This window comes from Sander vitreus, chromosome 20 (assembly GCF_031162955.1).
Source record: "Sander vitreus isolate 19-12246 chromosome 20, sanVit1, whole genome shotgun sequence".
Classification (NCBI taxonomy): Eukaryota; Metazoa; Chordata; class Actinopteri; order Perciformes; family Percidae; genus Sander; species Sander vitreus.
In genome coordinates, this window is record NC_135874.1 from 26,136,120 (window position 1) to 26,151,672 (window position 15,553).

At 42.4% G+C, this 15,553-nt stretch overlaps 3 protein-coding genes across 5 annotated transcripts in view; all 3 read left to right on the plus strand.

The window, feature by feature from the left end:
- The window catches only part of clmna (calmin a), a 43,824-nt gene extending 42,753 nt beyond the window's left edge, over positions 1 to 1,071 (plus strand). The window contains exon 13 of the mRNA XM_078277117.1: positions 1 to 1,071. This exon is cut by the window's left edge and continues 996 nt beyond it. The gene's annotated coding sequence lies outside the window, so the exon portion shown is untranslated.
- Positions 1,072 to 7,546: 6,475 nt separating this feature from the next.
- dicer1 (dicer 1, ribonuclease type III) overlaps positions 7,547 to 15,553 on the plus strand; it is a 53,228-nt gene continuing 45,221 nt past the window's right edge. For all 3 annotated transcript variants that reach the window (XM_078278232.1, XM_078278233.1, XM_078278234.1), the window contains exon 1: positions 7,547 to 7,679. The gene's annotated coding sequence lies outside the window, so the exon portion shown is untranslated. The remainder of the gene's footprint in view (positions 7,680 to 15,553) is intronic.
- On the plus strand, positions 9,328 to 14,319 carry LOC144535668 (uncharacterized). The gene is made up of 2 exons (XM_078278235.1): positions 9,328 to 13,272; positions 13,426 to 14,319. Exons 1-2 carry the CDS (start codon positions 13,123 to 13,125, stop codon positions 13,999 to 14,001), a joined length of 726 nt encoding a protein of 241 aa, XP_078134361.1. The 5' UTR covers positions 9,328 to 13,122; the 3' UTR covers positions 14,002 to 14,319.

Below are 15,553 nucleotides of genomic sequence, written 5' to 3' on the forward strand. Positions count from 1 at the left end.
TAACACTACGACCAATCCCAACAATACACGGGGTGACGTATCCAGAGCCCCATACGCTTAGCTACCAGAGGAGCTAACTGGCAGATTAAACTGTCGTCATCTGTTTAGCTCGCCTCTGGCCCGCCTACATCAGATACACCGATGTGATTGGTGCAGCTCGGCTACAAGGGCATAGTTAATGAGCGTCATTACTGAATGCCAGAGTGACTCGCTGACCAAATTCAAATTGTGCTCTCGTGAGAACTCTGGATTTCCAGGGTAACTTTATTCTCCAAATATTGACAATTTCCTCATGAAATTATGGCTTTATTTGTGTAACATTATAACTTTTTCTCAAAATTACAACTTCCTTCTCATAACATTGCCATGTTTCTCCTAACTGTGGCCCTGATATTGTGTTTTAAAGACACTACTGTAAAGAAGTTAGTGGTTTATTGCTGTGCAAAGCCGACAGAGCTGACATGACTGTATAGCATTCTATGATTTGTAGATGTATATACTATGGATATATGGATGCTTAAATGCCTCTCTGAATAGCCATTTAAGAAGATGTTGCAAGTAAAACTTCTTTAAGCTGATCATATAAACTGGAGATAGTGGAGCTGAAGCAGGAAACTGAAGAAAAAAAAAAAGAATAATGTGATACAGCCAAGATGTTTGAGCTTTTGTGCCTGTACCATTGTAATGATAACTAATGAAGGGGAATTTTGATCCGTTGCACTTTTGAAAAAGTAATACAAACTGCCAAAGATAGTGGTGGAAGTGCTCATACACAAAGTATAAAACTCACCAGTAATGGAAATCTTGTTTTTAACACGTAGTAAAGTCTAGTTTAACTCTTGTACTAAAGCATCACCCCCAGCTCTATATTGTATAATAGTTGAGGCAGAATATGTATTTGTAATATTTTATGGCTCATATTGGATTTTTAAGAAGTTTTATGACAAAGAAATGTTTTATGTGATTGAGCTATGCTTGAGCTTGTCCAAGCCTGTCAATGGAAAGAGAATGCTTTACAATGAAATGTTATTTTTAAATATTGTCTGGAATGAAGCACTATGACTAGGTGAAGACCCTTGTTTGTTCATCCACACCAGTCGACCTGTGAAGTCTCTGTTTACTCTGGATATGAATACAGCTCCTCCATCTAATGACTGAGGGCCATTCATTCCAACAATCCTGCTCATCATCCCACAGTGCATCCACAGACTGTTAATATTAATGGACAAAGCATCCGGTTCGGCGAAGTGCTGCAAATGCTAAAAGTACCTTAAACCCTCATTCTATCTGAATTCCAGCAGGGGGCGACTTGTGCGGTTGCAAAAGGAGGTCTGTTTCTGTAGAAGTCTATAAGAAAGTGACCCACTTCTCACTTAGCTAATGGTCTCAATCGCTAGTTTTAAGTCTTCTGCAACACATAATGATGTTCATTTTTTGAATTAGGGTCTAAAAGCAGGGACGATAAAGCAGGGGGTGTTTTAGGGCGTGGCTATGATGTGATTGACAGTCCGCGGCCTGTCTTATATGTAATATAACTATGGGACAAAGATATATTTAAAACCTAGCGAAGCTAAATCTTACCTCGAATTATGTAGGCTAGCTTTCAGCAGCAGTTGCATCCAGATTGCCAGTGAAAGTGTGTAACGTAACGTAGAGAGTAAGCAGCGTTGCCAACTCTCAGCTAACGTCCCAGTCAGATAGCGCCCAACAGTCTATGGCTCCTCCCTCCCGTCTAAAATCGTCACATCCTCAACCAGGATGCTGCGCCCGTAACGGCAAACTCAACAACTCATAGCAGATCTCCACAAACCAATGGGTGACGTCACACATGCTCTGTCATTAATATTTACAGTCAATGAGTGCATCACAGTCACATCTCAAGTGTGTGCGGATGTGTTGTTGTACTTCTATCCTTGTGAGAACTAGAGCTGTGTCCCAATTCCATACTATTTATTACACATCCATACCCAGCCCATAAACCTTGTATTATGAATACAATTTCTATTGATCAATGCTCGGTGTGCAAGGTTTCTGTGCGTGACGAATGTTTAGGTTGACAGATTCGAAGAAACGCATACGAAAATTTCAGACGAGGTGTGCAAGGACCTTTTTATAGTAAAAATAAATGATTCCCCTTCTTGCTGGGGACCCCCTGGAACCCCCTCAAGGATCCCTGGGGGTCCTCGAACCCCACTTTGGGAACCACCGGTATGAACTATATTTCAAATGTTTTAACAGCTACCTTACAGGAAGTCTTTTTACGTTTGTACTGTCAGAAATTATGCAATATGTACACCAACGAATGTCCATCAATCTTTGGAATACCAAGTAAAGTACCTCAAAATTGTACATAAGTGCAGTACTTCAGTAAATGAATTTAGGAGTAAAACTAATTAAATACACTGATAGATTTGCTAATTTAGCAACTTTTCAGATCTCTTCATGAACAACAGTTCCACATTATGGTGGTAAAAGAAAGGTAATTCTGATGGCATTATATTTCAATTTGCTTTTGTAAATTAGTGTAGAGGCTAAACATCAAGTGTGTTTAGTCTGCATATTGACTTATTTGAATAAACTACATACTCAAAACCTTAGAATTACTGTTTAGTATGGAAATGGGACACAGACATTTAGCCGTTAGTCTTCACTTCAACCAAGGGCTAGTTAGTTTTTGGGTTGTTCCTGCGGTTACCTGCTAATGTCTATTGTGAGTAAGGTTGGGCATTGTTTTAATTATTAACAATTCTGATTCCAATTTCAATTCTTCCTTTCGATTACGGTTCTATTCCGATTCTTTGAGGGGTGGAGTTGTAATGGGTCACATGCTTATTTCATAGATAAGAGGAATGTTTTTATTGAATGGTGATTTACAGTTTTACCGGGCTTTTTCAACGTAAAATGAAGCCACGGCGCTTACTGTGCTCCGTGGCTGCAACACAACAAGCACCCGGAAGTACGGCGGACGCTACGGAAACCAATACTTGCGTGTGTTAAATTTGGAAACTGGATGATTGGATTCAAAACACTTCCAATCTATTCCAATAAAGAAACGATTCCATTGGAATCTTAATTTTTGAAACAATTCCAAGTTGGAACCGATTCTTGATGCCCAATCCTAATCCTAAATGGTGAATTAAAATCTCTGAATTATGTTTATGTTCAAATTCAAACACAACCATTTGGATGGTGACAAAACAAAGCTGGAGATCATAGAATATGTTACTCTATCCAACCTTATGTCGAGGTCAACACAATTATTTCATCATGATGACATGATCATCTTGTAATCCCAGCAAACAAAGCCGATAAATAAGGAAAGACATGGTTGTTACCACCTGATTTAGAGTTCCGTTTAGAATTAGCATGCATTAGTTACAAATACAAATACAATGTAACATTGGTATAGGTTTAGGATTGAGATAAGAATTGGGTCCGAGTTAGGGCAAAGCTTAACTTCATGTTTAGAGTGGAAATTAGAATAAGGATTTGATTTAGGTGGCCCAGTGTGCAAGAGAAGGTGATAAAGTGCCCTCTAAAGCGTGATTTATGCTTCTGCGTAAAATCTATGCCGTGGCGACGTACCTAAGTACGTGGAGACACGGACCTATGCCGTAGCCTAGGTTGAAGTCTACACCGTAGCCTACACCGTAGCCTAGGCCGAAGCCTACGCCGTAGCCTAGGCCGATGCCTACGCCGTAGCCTACGCCGTAGCCTACGCCATAGCCTAGGCTGAAGTCTACACCGTAGCCTACGCCGTAGCCTAGGCTGAAGTCTACGCCGTAGCCTAGGCCGTAGCCTAGGCCGAAGTCTACGCCGTAGCCTACGCCGTAGCCTAGGCCGAAGCCTACGCCGTAGCCTACACCGTAGCCTACGCCGTAGCCTAGGCTGAAGTCTACGCCGTAGCCTAGGCCGTAGCCTAGGCCGAAGTCTACGCCGTAGCCTACGCCGTAGCCTACGCCGTAGCCTACGCCGTAGCCTACACCGTAGCCTAGGCCGAAGCCTACGCCGTAGCCTACGCTGTAGCCTGACGTGCACCTTTCGAAAAATTTGACTACATGTCGTTCGGCCGTGGCTTGGTAGCGTTGCATTCCCCCCCCCAACTAATTTCCTGGTTCTCATTCTCCATAAACGACATGAAATCAAGGAAAGGGTTAAAGGTGCTGTAGGTAGGATTGCAAAGATCCAGGACTTAGCCAAAAAATTGGAACATCAACAACTTCTCAGTCCCTCCCCCCCTTTCCGCTAGAACCCAAAACGGTCTCCTAAGCCCCTCCCCCCACAAGGGAGAATGAATGCGTGTGCATGAGCAGTGATTGACACGCAGTTAAGCACAAGGGAGACACTTTGTTTCTCTCACTATGACTCTAGCCACACTTGCCGTCACTCTCTCACTCGCTCTACCACACACTCCTCACGCGCGCACACGCATGCCTGCCCTGATATTCTCCTAAAGAGATCGACACACACACCAACTCACAAGTACAAACTTCAGACTACTTACGTGGGCTACGGCGGGAGCTCTGCGTGGAGCCTCCGCACAACCATAAATCAAGTTTTAAGTTTGGAACTGTTTTCACCAAATTGGATTACGACTCTCTGCGCGTTGGTGCCAATTTCATTTTTTAGGCCCCGGCCCCCTCAGACAGCCTGAGTGCTACTGCTGGGTAAAGTCCCCAAATACTGTGGTAGTCCCTCAGAGTCTGGAGTAGTACCTTAGGAAAGAGGGAAGGCAGTTAAAGGTCTTTACAAGGATACAGTATGTGTGACTGTGTGTGTTTGTGTCTGCAGTGACCATGGCCACAGGACCATACCAGCCCCCCCCACCAAAACACTGAAGGAACTGACCTAGTAAAGAACCTCAATCGTTCTAATTGTTTCAACAGCACCAGTCAAGTGCAATAAATGACATGTTTTAAACCCTTTGTCTCTTGTGTGTTTTCTTTTCACTTCTTATTATTCATGTTAAATGAGCTCACTCATTTTACATAATTAAATCTATATTGAAAACCCACCTCTACTCTACTATACTACGGCTCACCAGAAAACCCCATCCTTTCTGCGACCTTTTTCCACTTATTGTCTTATGTTGCAGGTTTATTATTACTGATTTAATTGCTGTTCAATTGTTTTGTTGCTGTATGTTATTTCTGTGTTCCTTTAAGGCGCTGACACACCAACCTGATTTATCGACCGTCGGACAGTCTGGCGAGGTTGGTGACTCGAGTCTGTTCGGTGTGTTCCATACCGTCGTCCGTCGGAGGGGCCCCCGGACTTCATTTTGGCCGACCTGACTTGCTGGGTCGGAGTGCGGGCAGTCGGACTCAATGACCAATCTGATTGGTGGAGTGCTAACCCGGAAATGGCGAGCGGGATGAGTGACGAACGCCTCTCAAAATCTGACGAAAGTCTTTTAAACTGACCTTTGCTGATCTGAAATGAAGACAGATTCAGCAACTGCACGGCCTATTTCTCGTCTAAAATGTTTTCAGAAACACGCTTCAGTGAACTATTTTCGTAAAATACGAGATTGTAGTTCGAACAAGCCGGTTTTCAGTTTTTGTATTACGTCTCGTGCAGAACGTACGCTCAAGTCGGCGTCGCTTCAGTGTGTTCCGAGGCACTTTTTGGACCTCGGGGAGCCAAATGATCAGTCCGACTGCCTTTTCAGCACCAAGACCATGTTTAATGGTGATCTTACCCTTGAAAAAAAATGTGATTGATTGATTGATTATTGGCAGATCCTGGAGATCTGCAGTGAATAGTTTAAAGACATGTAAATACCAGGCTAAAAATGAATGAATACATAACACATATTTACCATGTTATTCGGGTTACTTTAAAAAAAGGTTTAAAGCATTATCACCCGACTCTGCTGTTCTCCTTAGCTCTACTGAGCCTTTTTATGCTCTTTCAGTTTACTGGTTTGGTTTGACAACCCAAAAGAAAAGTAACTTTTTAGCTTAGTCTCATAATCTCTCAACTGGTTTCCAACAGCAGCTGTTTTCAGTGGAAAGACTGTGATGGACCTGCACTACCTGCTCAGCAGCAAACAGACCCATTGTTGTTCTTATATTTGCTTTAATGAACAAAGATGGAGCTTATAAGATAAGACTTCTGTCCACATTTTCAGTGTTTTCTTGCATCATGTGCTCCAACAATCAACAGATAACAGTAAAAAACACAAGCATAAACGTCTGTATGGTCACCCGACAAACATCAGACACACGCACACGCACACGCACACACACACACACGTGGCTCCAAATAATTATTTCCCAGTCAATAATCTCAAGTTTGTCAATTCTTTGTTACTGTAATGTTAAATTGGCACTTAAATCCAGTTCCAGGTATTGTTAAATAGATCTGGGAGTATTGAGTTTGCCTCTCTGAAACCTGCAGGCCTTTGTAGGAAAGAAAACAATACATATTTCACACGTGTTCAAGGCACTTGGTAGGCCTACTAACAGAACAGCAATGTGGAGTAATGCTGCCACCTAGAGGACATCATGTAACACAGTCAACAACTTCAGGAGGGCTGAATATATAGAGACAGACAGACAGACAGACAGATAGACAGACAGGCAGACAGGCAGACAGACAGACAGACAGACAGATAGATAGATAGATAGATAGATAGATAGATAGATAGATAGATAGACTTTATTAATCCCAAATTGGGAAATTGGGAAAGGACAGACACACATACTCACTCACTCACATACACAAAATACAAGAAATATACTATACATAATGAATAAGATAAAAAAAAAAGATAGCAAAGATAACAGTGCCAGAACAACTACTGAAAAAAACAGTTTAAAAATAAATATACTTAGAGTAATGAAAAGAATGTACATGTATATACAAGTGTAGAATACAATTTACAACCTACATACATATATAACTAAATAAAATATGTGTAATATTAAATGTGAAGTAACCAGTGTGCAAATATACAAACACATATAGGAGGAGAATTGGTTGGGTATGAACATATAATAAGCACCTAAAACTATATAACTAAATATTAGAGTCCCCTCTGAAATAATGCAGTCCACAACACACTAACTACAACCTCACGCTAAAACTTATCATTTAATCTCGTGTATTATGTGTATACTGGTTTACCCTCTGGGAATGAATAAAATATTGGTATTTAATTTTGTGTAAATATTTATAATGCAAAAAGTAATGTGTATAAGTTCGTATTCGCTCTGTTCTATTTATCTGTTATTTATTTACTTGGTGTGCACTTTAATGTTTTGTGATTGATGGGATTTTTTAGGGATTAAATAGGAATTTAGGTAATGTCAATACAATACAATACAATACAATACAATACAATATAATATAATGGGTTTCTTCTATCTTCCCTGAAATGAGGCCAGTGACAGCAGAGGAACCATCGAGACCTCCACACTTTTAGCACATTACTAACATTCGAAGCGCAGGGATTCTCCTTCACTTTAGTAGAATAACGTAAAAGATTAGCGGCTGGCAGTTACGGAGTTTACGTTAACGTTTTGTCGTAGCAGAGGCCCGGGTGAAAGGAAGTGGTCCCACCGTGAACGAGTAGCCACCAAATCGGGACAGCAAGAGTGAATGGCAGTGGGGGTATCCAACGAACGATTTCAAGTCTTTATAGCCAATTCTATCAATTGAAAAACATACATCAGGTGAGATTATGTACCGAATTATATGTTTTTGTCTTTCTAGAATAACGTTAACGTTACTCTTGTGCATGTGTTGGCCTTGCTAGCTAACAGCTAGCTAACTAGCAAACTGGCTGGCTGACATGGTGATGGTGCATGGTGGATGTAGTCACTGTCCGGACGTTGTGTTGCGTTACACGCTGTACATTTTGGGTGAAGCCATGTTTCAGTTTGGCTCGTTACACTGTCGGGGCCAGGCACACATATTGTGACATAACGCCACATGCCTTTGGCCATTAAAATAGTCAGGTCAATAACTGGTTCCCGACAGGATCGATCTGTTTGATGTAGCATTCGCTAGCCATGCTAGGTTAACGTTAAGTTAACCGTTAACTTACCCTGCTGAAAGCTGCTAAAAGGGTTTTCAATGCAGTTATGCGAGTGTTTGCCAACTGGTAACGCTATGCGAAAGGCTAATAGTCTATCTGAGACATTATTTGTACCGAACTATTCTTTACGACATGATATCAGCTAAGATAACGTAACGTAAATAAGCTAATACGTTAGCATCCAGTTGTTTGTAAATGTAACGCTAAGCTAGCGTCCCCGGTTCATACTTTGCCACCAATAATGAGGCCAAGGATCTTGAGAGGCTTTGTTGCTCTTTTTTAATCATGAAATCTCAGGCAAGCATCTCCAAAAATGTCATCAAATTGCTTTGACGTCATGGTTATGTTAATTAACTCGGCTAGTTATTTAACATTATAACGTTTATGCTTGGCAGAAAATGAGCTGCTTAGTCGCTAACTAGCTAGCTAATGTTACTCGGCATGGTCTCTGCCAGTAACTTAATGGTCAAGTGTCCAGCTAATGGCTTTTAAATTGCCTTACATGGGTTCTTGCTTACATTTTGAGAGAGGAAGCTGCTAACAACGTGTAAACATGATGGTTTAATACTTGCTATCGAGAACAGAGAATTGTAGAAATAAATGTCATACTGGCACTGGTTTATATATTTAATGACAGCCGCTGGATATGGTGCAGTGAAAATAAATTAATCTGGCTAATGTTTCCGACATTGTGTTCTGCATGTATGTTTTGCTTGATGTAGGCTAGCTGCCAGCTACACTTGTGCAAAACTGTGGGACTATGGCAGATATGTTGCGTGTTAATATAAGACTACAGGTGTGAAAGATTCAGTAATTTAAACGTTTCTTAAGGCCCTTTCAGACCAATACCTTTTTTTTATAAATGTCCTTGCAATTTGATATGTTGTCATGTTTGTAAAAGATTTGGTAAGTCTTTTTTTTTTTTTTTTTTTTTTTTTTTTTTGTTGCCCCGTCAGTCTGTCTTGTGGCGCTTTTCCATTACATGGTACCTGCTCGACTCGCCTCGACTCTACTCGCCTTTTTTGGTTTTCCATTACGAAAAAAGTACCTTGTACCTGCTAACAGGTACTTTTTTTTTAGTATCACCTCAGTCGAGGATCTAAGCGAGCTGAGGCGAGCAGAAAAGGTGACGTGAAAGCAACAGACGGCGGTGTCCTGAACAAACCCGCTATTTTTAAATAGTTTAGCCAGCTGTGTTGCTACCTCCAGCTTCATTTGAAACTAAATGTGTCTTCTGGCAACAACAACACAGCTTCCACGTTCTGTGTGTGTGTGTGTGTGTGTGTGTGTGTGTGTGTCGCGTTAGGTCACGGCAGTTTACTGCGGCGCCGCTTGTTTTACAGTTCTGCGGAGGCTCCAGGCAGAGCTTTCGCCATAGCCTACGTACACACACACATGGCCGGCTCGACGCACGCACCAGCGCACAAGTATAAACATCAGGCCACTTACATAGGCTACGGCGAAAGCTCTGCGTGGAGCCTCCACAGAACTGTAAAACAAGCTCAAGTGGCCTGATGTTTATACTTGTGCGCTGGTGTTTGCGTCGAGCCGGCATATAAGACGACCAGCCACGCTGAGGCGGTACTAAAATCTAAAATGGAAAACGGACGCACAGTGTGTCGAGGCGAGTCGAGTCGAGGCGAGTCGAACAGGTACCATGTAATGGAAAAACGCCATTGCACCTAGCATTCCTGTTAATGTGACTGTAACCAGTACAGTCACATTAACAGGTACAATATGCCCATTGTTAAGGTACATATGTGAACATAGAAAGTACGGCTTAAGCTTCTTAAAACGTACATACCGTACATTTCACACACAGGCATGGAGTGACACGGAGATCAGAAAGGTGCTGGTGGTGTTACACTCTAGTTCAAGTGGCATATGCTGAGTCCGAATGGTGTTGATTCTTTTTATACTGCTGCACTGCTACTGTCTTATGGCAAGGCAGCATTATTTGTATAGCACATCTCAGCAACAAGGCAATTTAGTGCTTTACATAAATAATAAAGAGCAATTAAAAACATTCATAATGGCACTTGTAAACAGTTTCACTCTCACTGGCATAAACTGATTCTTATTGACATATGCCATATACTGCATATATAATATACAATACAGCTTCTTAAATGTGAATGTTTTCTAGTTTCTTCTCTTGTCTGTGACAGTAAACTGAATATCTTTTTGAGTTGTGGCCAAAACAAGACATTTGAGGACGTCATCTTGGGCTTTGGGCAACACTGATCCACATGTTTCACCATTTTAGAGACCGCTTTTAGAGTAATCGAGAAAATAACCAGCAGTGAAAATAACGGTTAGTTGCGGCCATGTAGTCGGGATGTGGCTATCTGGGGCAAATGTTAACACTTGGAAATAGGACCGTGGTGTATCTCGACGTGGTGCTGCACATCAAGCTGTGGTGACACCTGTCGATGCCGCCTGCTGTAATGGGCTTACAGTGTTGCCACGGGCTACATACCAGTCGTCAGTGTTGCATCATTGGTCCAGACTTGATAGTCATGTATCTTTCACCAGGCGCCCTTTATTTCTAGAACAGTTTTTGGTGGCTGCAACAACAAAATCACTCTTTCTGGTGTCAAAGAAATGATGTAAAACACACAGATTCTTATGTCTACAACCAAATAAAACGGTGTCCACAGAGTAGTATGAAGCAGTATTGGTTAATGTAAGTCTAGTTATTACTTTCTATATTACATTCATTTTGACAACTGAAACACAACTGACTTTTAGGTTTCCCTACCTGTGCTCTACAATGACCAACCACGATCCAGTCCTAAGTCTACATGTTCTGAGACTTGGGCCTGTAACAATAATACACTTTTATTTAACCTTTATTTATACAGGTACTCCCATTGAGACACGGGGTCTCATTCTCAAGAGAGACCTGTTAAGGACAACATCAGTTACAGGCAGACAGACTATATACAATACATAATTGTCTAATTGCAACATTTTTAATAATTGCCGTGTTTTTGTTTAACCACAATTTAATTGCTAACATTAGCTAAGGTCCTGAGTATGACTGTTGATGGGTTTGTCAGTTTTATGTTCATTTAACCCTCCTGTTGTCTGCGGGTCAAGAGACCGAGCTATCGTTTGTTTGGTTGCGGTTGAGCCGGCTAGCCAAATTTTCTTCTGTCTAATGGCAGGGCTCAACATAGAAAAAAAATCCCTGAGTCAGAGATCAGAGTTTTGCTGGCCCCTTCTACATTTTTTACTGGCCCTGAAAGAAATATCATAGGTGTGATTGGCAAGGGACAAAAAAGCAGGAAAATATACGCCGCACCTACCATGAAGCTTCGGGAAATGGTTCTAACCCAGCTTGCCACTGTATGTTGTGCCATTAGCAGTAAAGCTAGACCAGGGTCATCAACTATATTTTTCCAAGGGCCAGAATTTATTTTTAAGCAGACACTCCGGGGGCCGGACTTTCAGATAAAGAAAATAAAATTATACCTAATACGCATCTTCTTGTTTGATATTTTCACTTTCTTACTAAATTAATGCTATATTCTTTTTACATGTAGGCTATTGGTGTAAGCAAGCTCCTACAAAACATGGAAAATCCATAATGATAACTATCATTATGGATTAAGGCTACTTAACTAGAAAATGATCTCAGATTAGGGGGCAGTTCACTGAGGAGTGATGGTTAAAGTCTTGATTACTGAAACATAATCGGTGTCCTGATTGGTGGAAAATGCTTGCAGAAAGAAAGGCCTGTTGTCCGGTAAAAATGTCACAGTCAAAGAGCCTGAAGCCAAAAGTTGTGGAAAACCGCTTTAATGATGAATGGATTGATAAGCAGGCTAGCATTCGTCCTGTATGCCTAATTTGAAATAAGACAATGCTGTTGCAAAATAATACAACCGGCTAGAGATGGGCATGATTAATCGACGATCGAGAATTGATCATTAAGAATTTCCTCGATCACGTTAATTTGTTATCGATAACTAATGCAGGTTGCGTACCGTAGCGTGAGTCTTGAAGCAATGAAATGAATTTCACTGTGTGGCAGCAATTACACATTTTACCACACGGGGGCGTCACAGGCTACTCGGTTACCTGCAAGTTTCTGTTTTGATTTCAAAAGTAATCATGAAGAGGTCACGGCGAAGTGTGGCGTGGGACCATTTTGATTTAAAAAATGTCGGTGGCGGTGCATCCTGCTCTCAGTCTCAACCTAGCATCATCTCGGCGTTAGCACGGAGGAGCTGCGATGCACAACGAGCAGAAAAACTTACCCAAGGGATCTGCGAGTTCATTGAGATGGATATGCTGCCTTTAAGTATTGTTGAAGGGCAAAGGTTTTTGACAATTTATACATTTTTTTTGGAACCAGCATATCACGTTCCGTCACGACGTGCCATCACCAGACTGGTAGAAACTCACTACGAAGAAAGGAAGCGGGAGCTGTTAAAAGAATTGAGCACCGCTGACAGAGTTGCTCTAACTACAGACTGCTGGACCGCTTTAACAGCTGAGAGCTACATCACCATCACCTGCCACTACATCAGTGATGACTGGCAAATGAACTCAGCGGTCCTGCTCACAGAAAGCCTGCCAGGCCGGCATACAGCTGACCACGTCGCTGAGAAAATGAATGGAGCTGTAGAGCAGTGGGGACTTAAAGACCGAGTTATTGCATGCGTTCACGACAACGCGGCCAATATTGTTGCTGCCAGCAGTCCCACCCAGAGTGCTCTGGATTTCCGTTGCCTGCTTTGCACACACCCTCCAGTTGGCCATAAATGACGGATTTGCACTGTATCTGTATCGGGTAATATCTGCGGCTAGTAAACTCGTTAGCCACTTTAACCACAGCACTGCAGCAACCAAAGCGCTGCAAAAGAAACTGGAGCAAATGGGCCTCGCAACTCACCGGCTTATCCAGTGATCGCCTGGTGGAGCAGCGGTGGGCCGTTGTTGCTGTGCTGTCGCACCGAACCGTGACCAAGCTTCAAGATGCCAGGATCCTGGTGTTGAAGGATGAGTACTGGCAGCAGATGGAGGACACACGGCCTGTGCTGTCGGCACTTTAATGTGCCACCACGGTTATGTCTGCAGAGAAAGACGTCTCCATCTCTAACACTTATCCCGTCACCTTCAGCCTCATCAATATCCACCTCCTGCGCAGTGAAGGTGACGGGCCCAGACTCACCGAATTCAAGACAAAAGTGCGTTCCTCCCTCATCAGGCGAATGAATGTAAGCTAAACTTTTTTTATTTATTTTAGTTTACATGATATACCCAATTACATGCATACTTGACTGTTATCTGCATTGTGTTACCTATTTAGATACAGCATTTTTTTTTTTTTCCTGATTATTGATTCCCCCATCATATATTTATATATACAGGTTGAGTCTGGTGATGAGTTTGTGCCATTCGCCCCCATGATCTCATCAATGCTGGACCCTCGTCACAAACGCCTGCGCTTTCTTACACCAACACCGAGACTGGCTGCTACTGCGAAACTGGTTGAACTGGGAGAGGCAGTGGAGACCGGTAGGGCGGCTATCCCACAGGCTCAGGGAGACGAGGCTGCGTTGTCTGACACGGACGGGGGGAGCGCAAACACTGGAGTGGCGGCCTCCCAGTCCGCTGCTATGGCACAACGCCTTGGGGAGCACTATACCACTCAATGCGAGGCTGGCATCGAAGCAGAACTTCAGAACTTTCTGAGGGAGACTCCCCCCACCCCTGGATTGCACCCCCACAGACTGTTGGAAAGGGAACGGAATAAGGTTCCCCGGGCTGGCCAAGTTAGCGCGGAGGTACCTGTGCATCCCGGCAACGTCAGTCCCCTCAGAGCGGGTGTTTTCGGCGGCTGGACTGGCGGTCACCAGGTTGCGGTCGCGTCTGACCCCAGATCATGTCAACATGCTTATCTTTCTCAACAAAAATCAGTAGACTGGTGCAGAAGTTGTATGTGAGTTACTAGTTATGTTTTATGAGGCTTTGTTAAGTAGCCTAATTCATTGTTTAGGCTAATCTCTCGCACCCTCTTTCTCCACTCCGTGCCTGGAATAGTTTTGAGTTGCATTTTGACGAAACCTGTCAGATCTAAGTATTATGTTTTTGGTTAAGTTATTGTTTAACATGATTCTTTTTTTAATGTATTTATTATTTGGGAACGCCGGCTCGCAGCTGCAGGTTCAACGCTGCTTTAGAACACTGAAGTGCATATATCTTTAAGTTTAGTTTACCGTCAAGTTTAACTGCCACAAGTTGCTCTTCTTGTAATAAAGATCTCACCGAAGAAAAATGTATTTTTGTATTTTCATTGCATTTTTAATTTATAAAAAGTTAAATTATAAATTTTAATATAAAAATTGGAATGATTAATTGATAGTCGATCGTTAATTCTTCCGACGATCGACGAAGAAAATGTAATCGAATGCCCATCCCTACAACCGGCAACATCATCAAGAATGAAGAATGCAGCGTCATTCACGTGCATATTAAGTAGCCACATGTATCTGTTTTGGTCTTATAATACATCCATAGGTTTACCGCTCCAGCGGAGAGGAAGGTTAGTTTAGACAGCAGCTATGTTTACAAGAGTTTGTCCAAAGTTCAAGATTTGTTGCAAACTAATATAAACGGACTACAAACTGACATCTTTCATTGTAGCTTGTTTGTAAAAAGTCACTATTTGCAGAGTAGCGCTGTGTTTGCACAGCGCGGTGGACAGTGCAGACAGAGCAGACTGAAATATCGGTTTCTGCATGTTTATGCCTGTAGAACAGGTAGGTGGGTATTGACTCTTTAATCATGGAGGTTTTATTGTCGGCTACGTACAGTAACGAGTGTAGCGTTAGTTCATCTGCACCATTGGCGGTAAATAATCCTCGGTATCGTTTCCAGTCAGTTATGTGCTGCGTGAAGTAACGCACACACCTCGGCTGTGTTTGTGTGTTTGTGTGCGTGCGTGCAGCGCGGGCATCGCTGTTCAGAATCCCGTCTATCTTCCAAAATGCAACGCTTGTATCCAAATGAACTGGTTATAAATGACCTGAGGTGAAAATGTGAACTGTTAGCTAACATTCACACACTTCGCGCCACTCTGTATGACGTTTTCTGATGCAGCAGACAGAGCCACGGGCCAGTGACTGGCCAATCAACTAGCCCGACATACGTTTTTACTGGCCCCGGGCCATTGCTTATGTCGAGCCCCGCTAATGGCAATTATTTCTGAGACAATTAATTGCACAGCAAAATTTGGAGTTGTTCCAGCTCTACTGAGACTGAACCTAACTCGTGTCTGTGCTGGAGACCAGGAAGAGAGACCTTTTTCTAAAAGTCTCTGTGTTCAGCTCTCAGTAGTTTTGTAGCTTCTAGCTACGGCTGGACTCGCGTATTCAAATTGGCATTTGAACGTTGATTTAGAATTTGAACGTCGCCGTTATGAATGAAGCTTCAAACTATTCAGTACAGCCCTAGAACTGTGACTGTTTTGATTGAAAAGAAGCATTAGGCATCCGA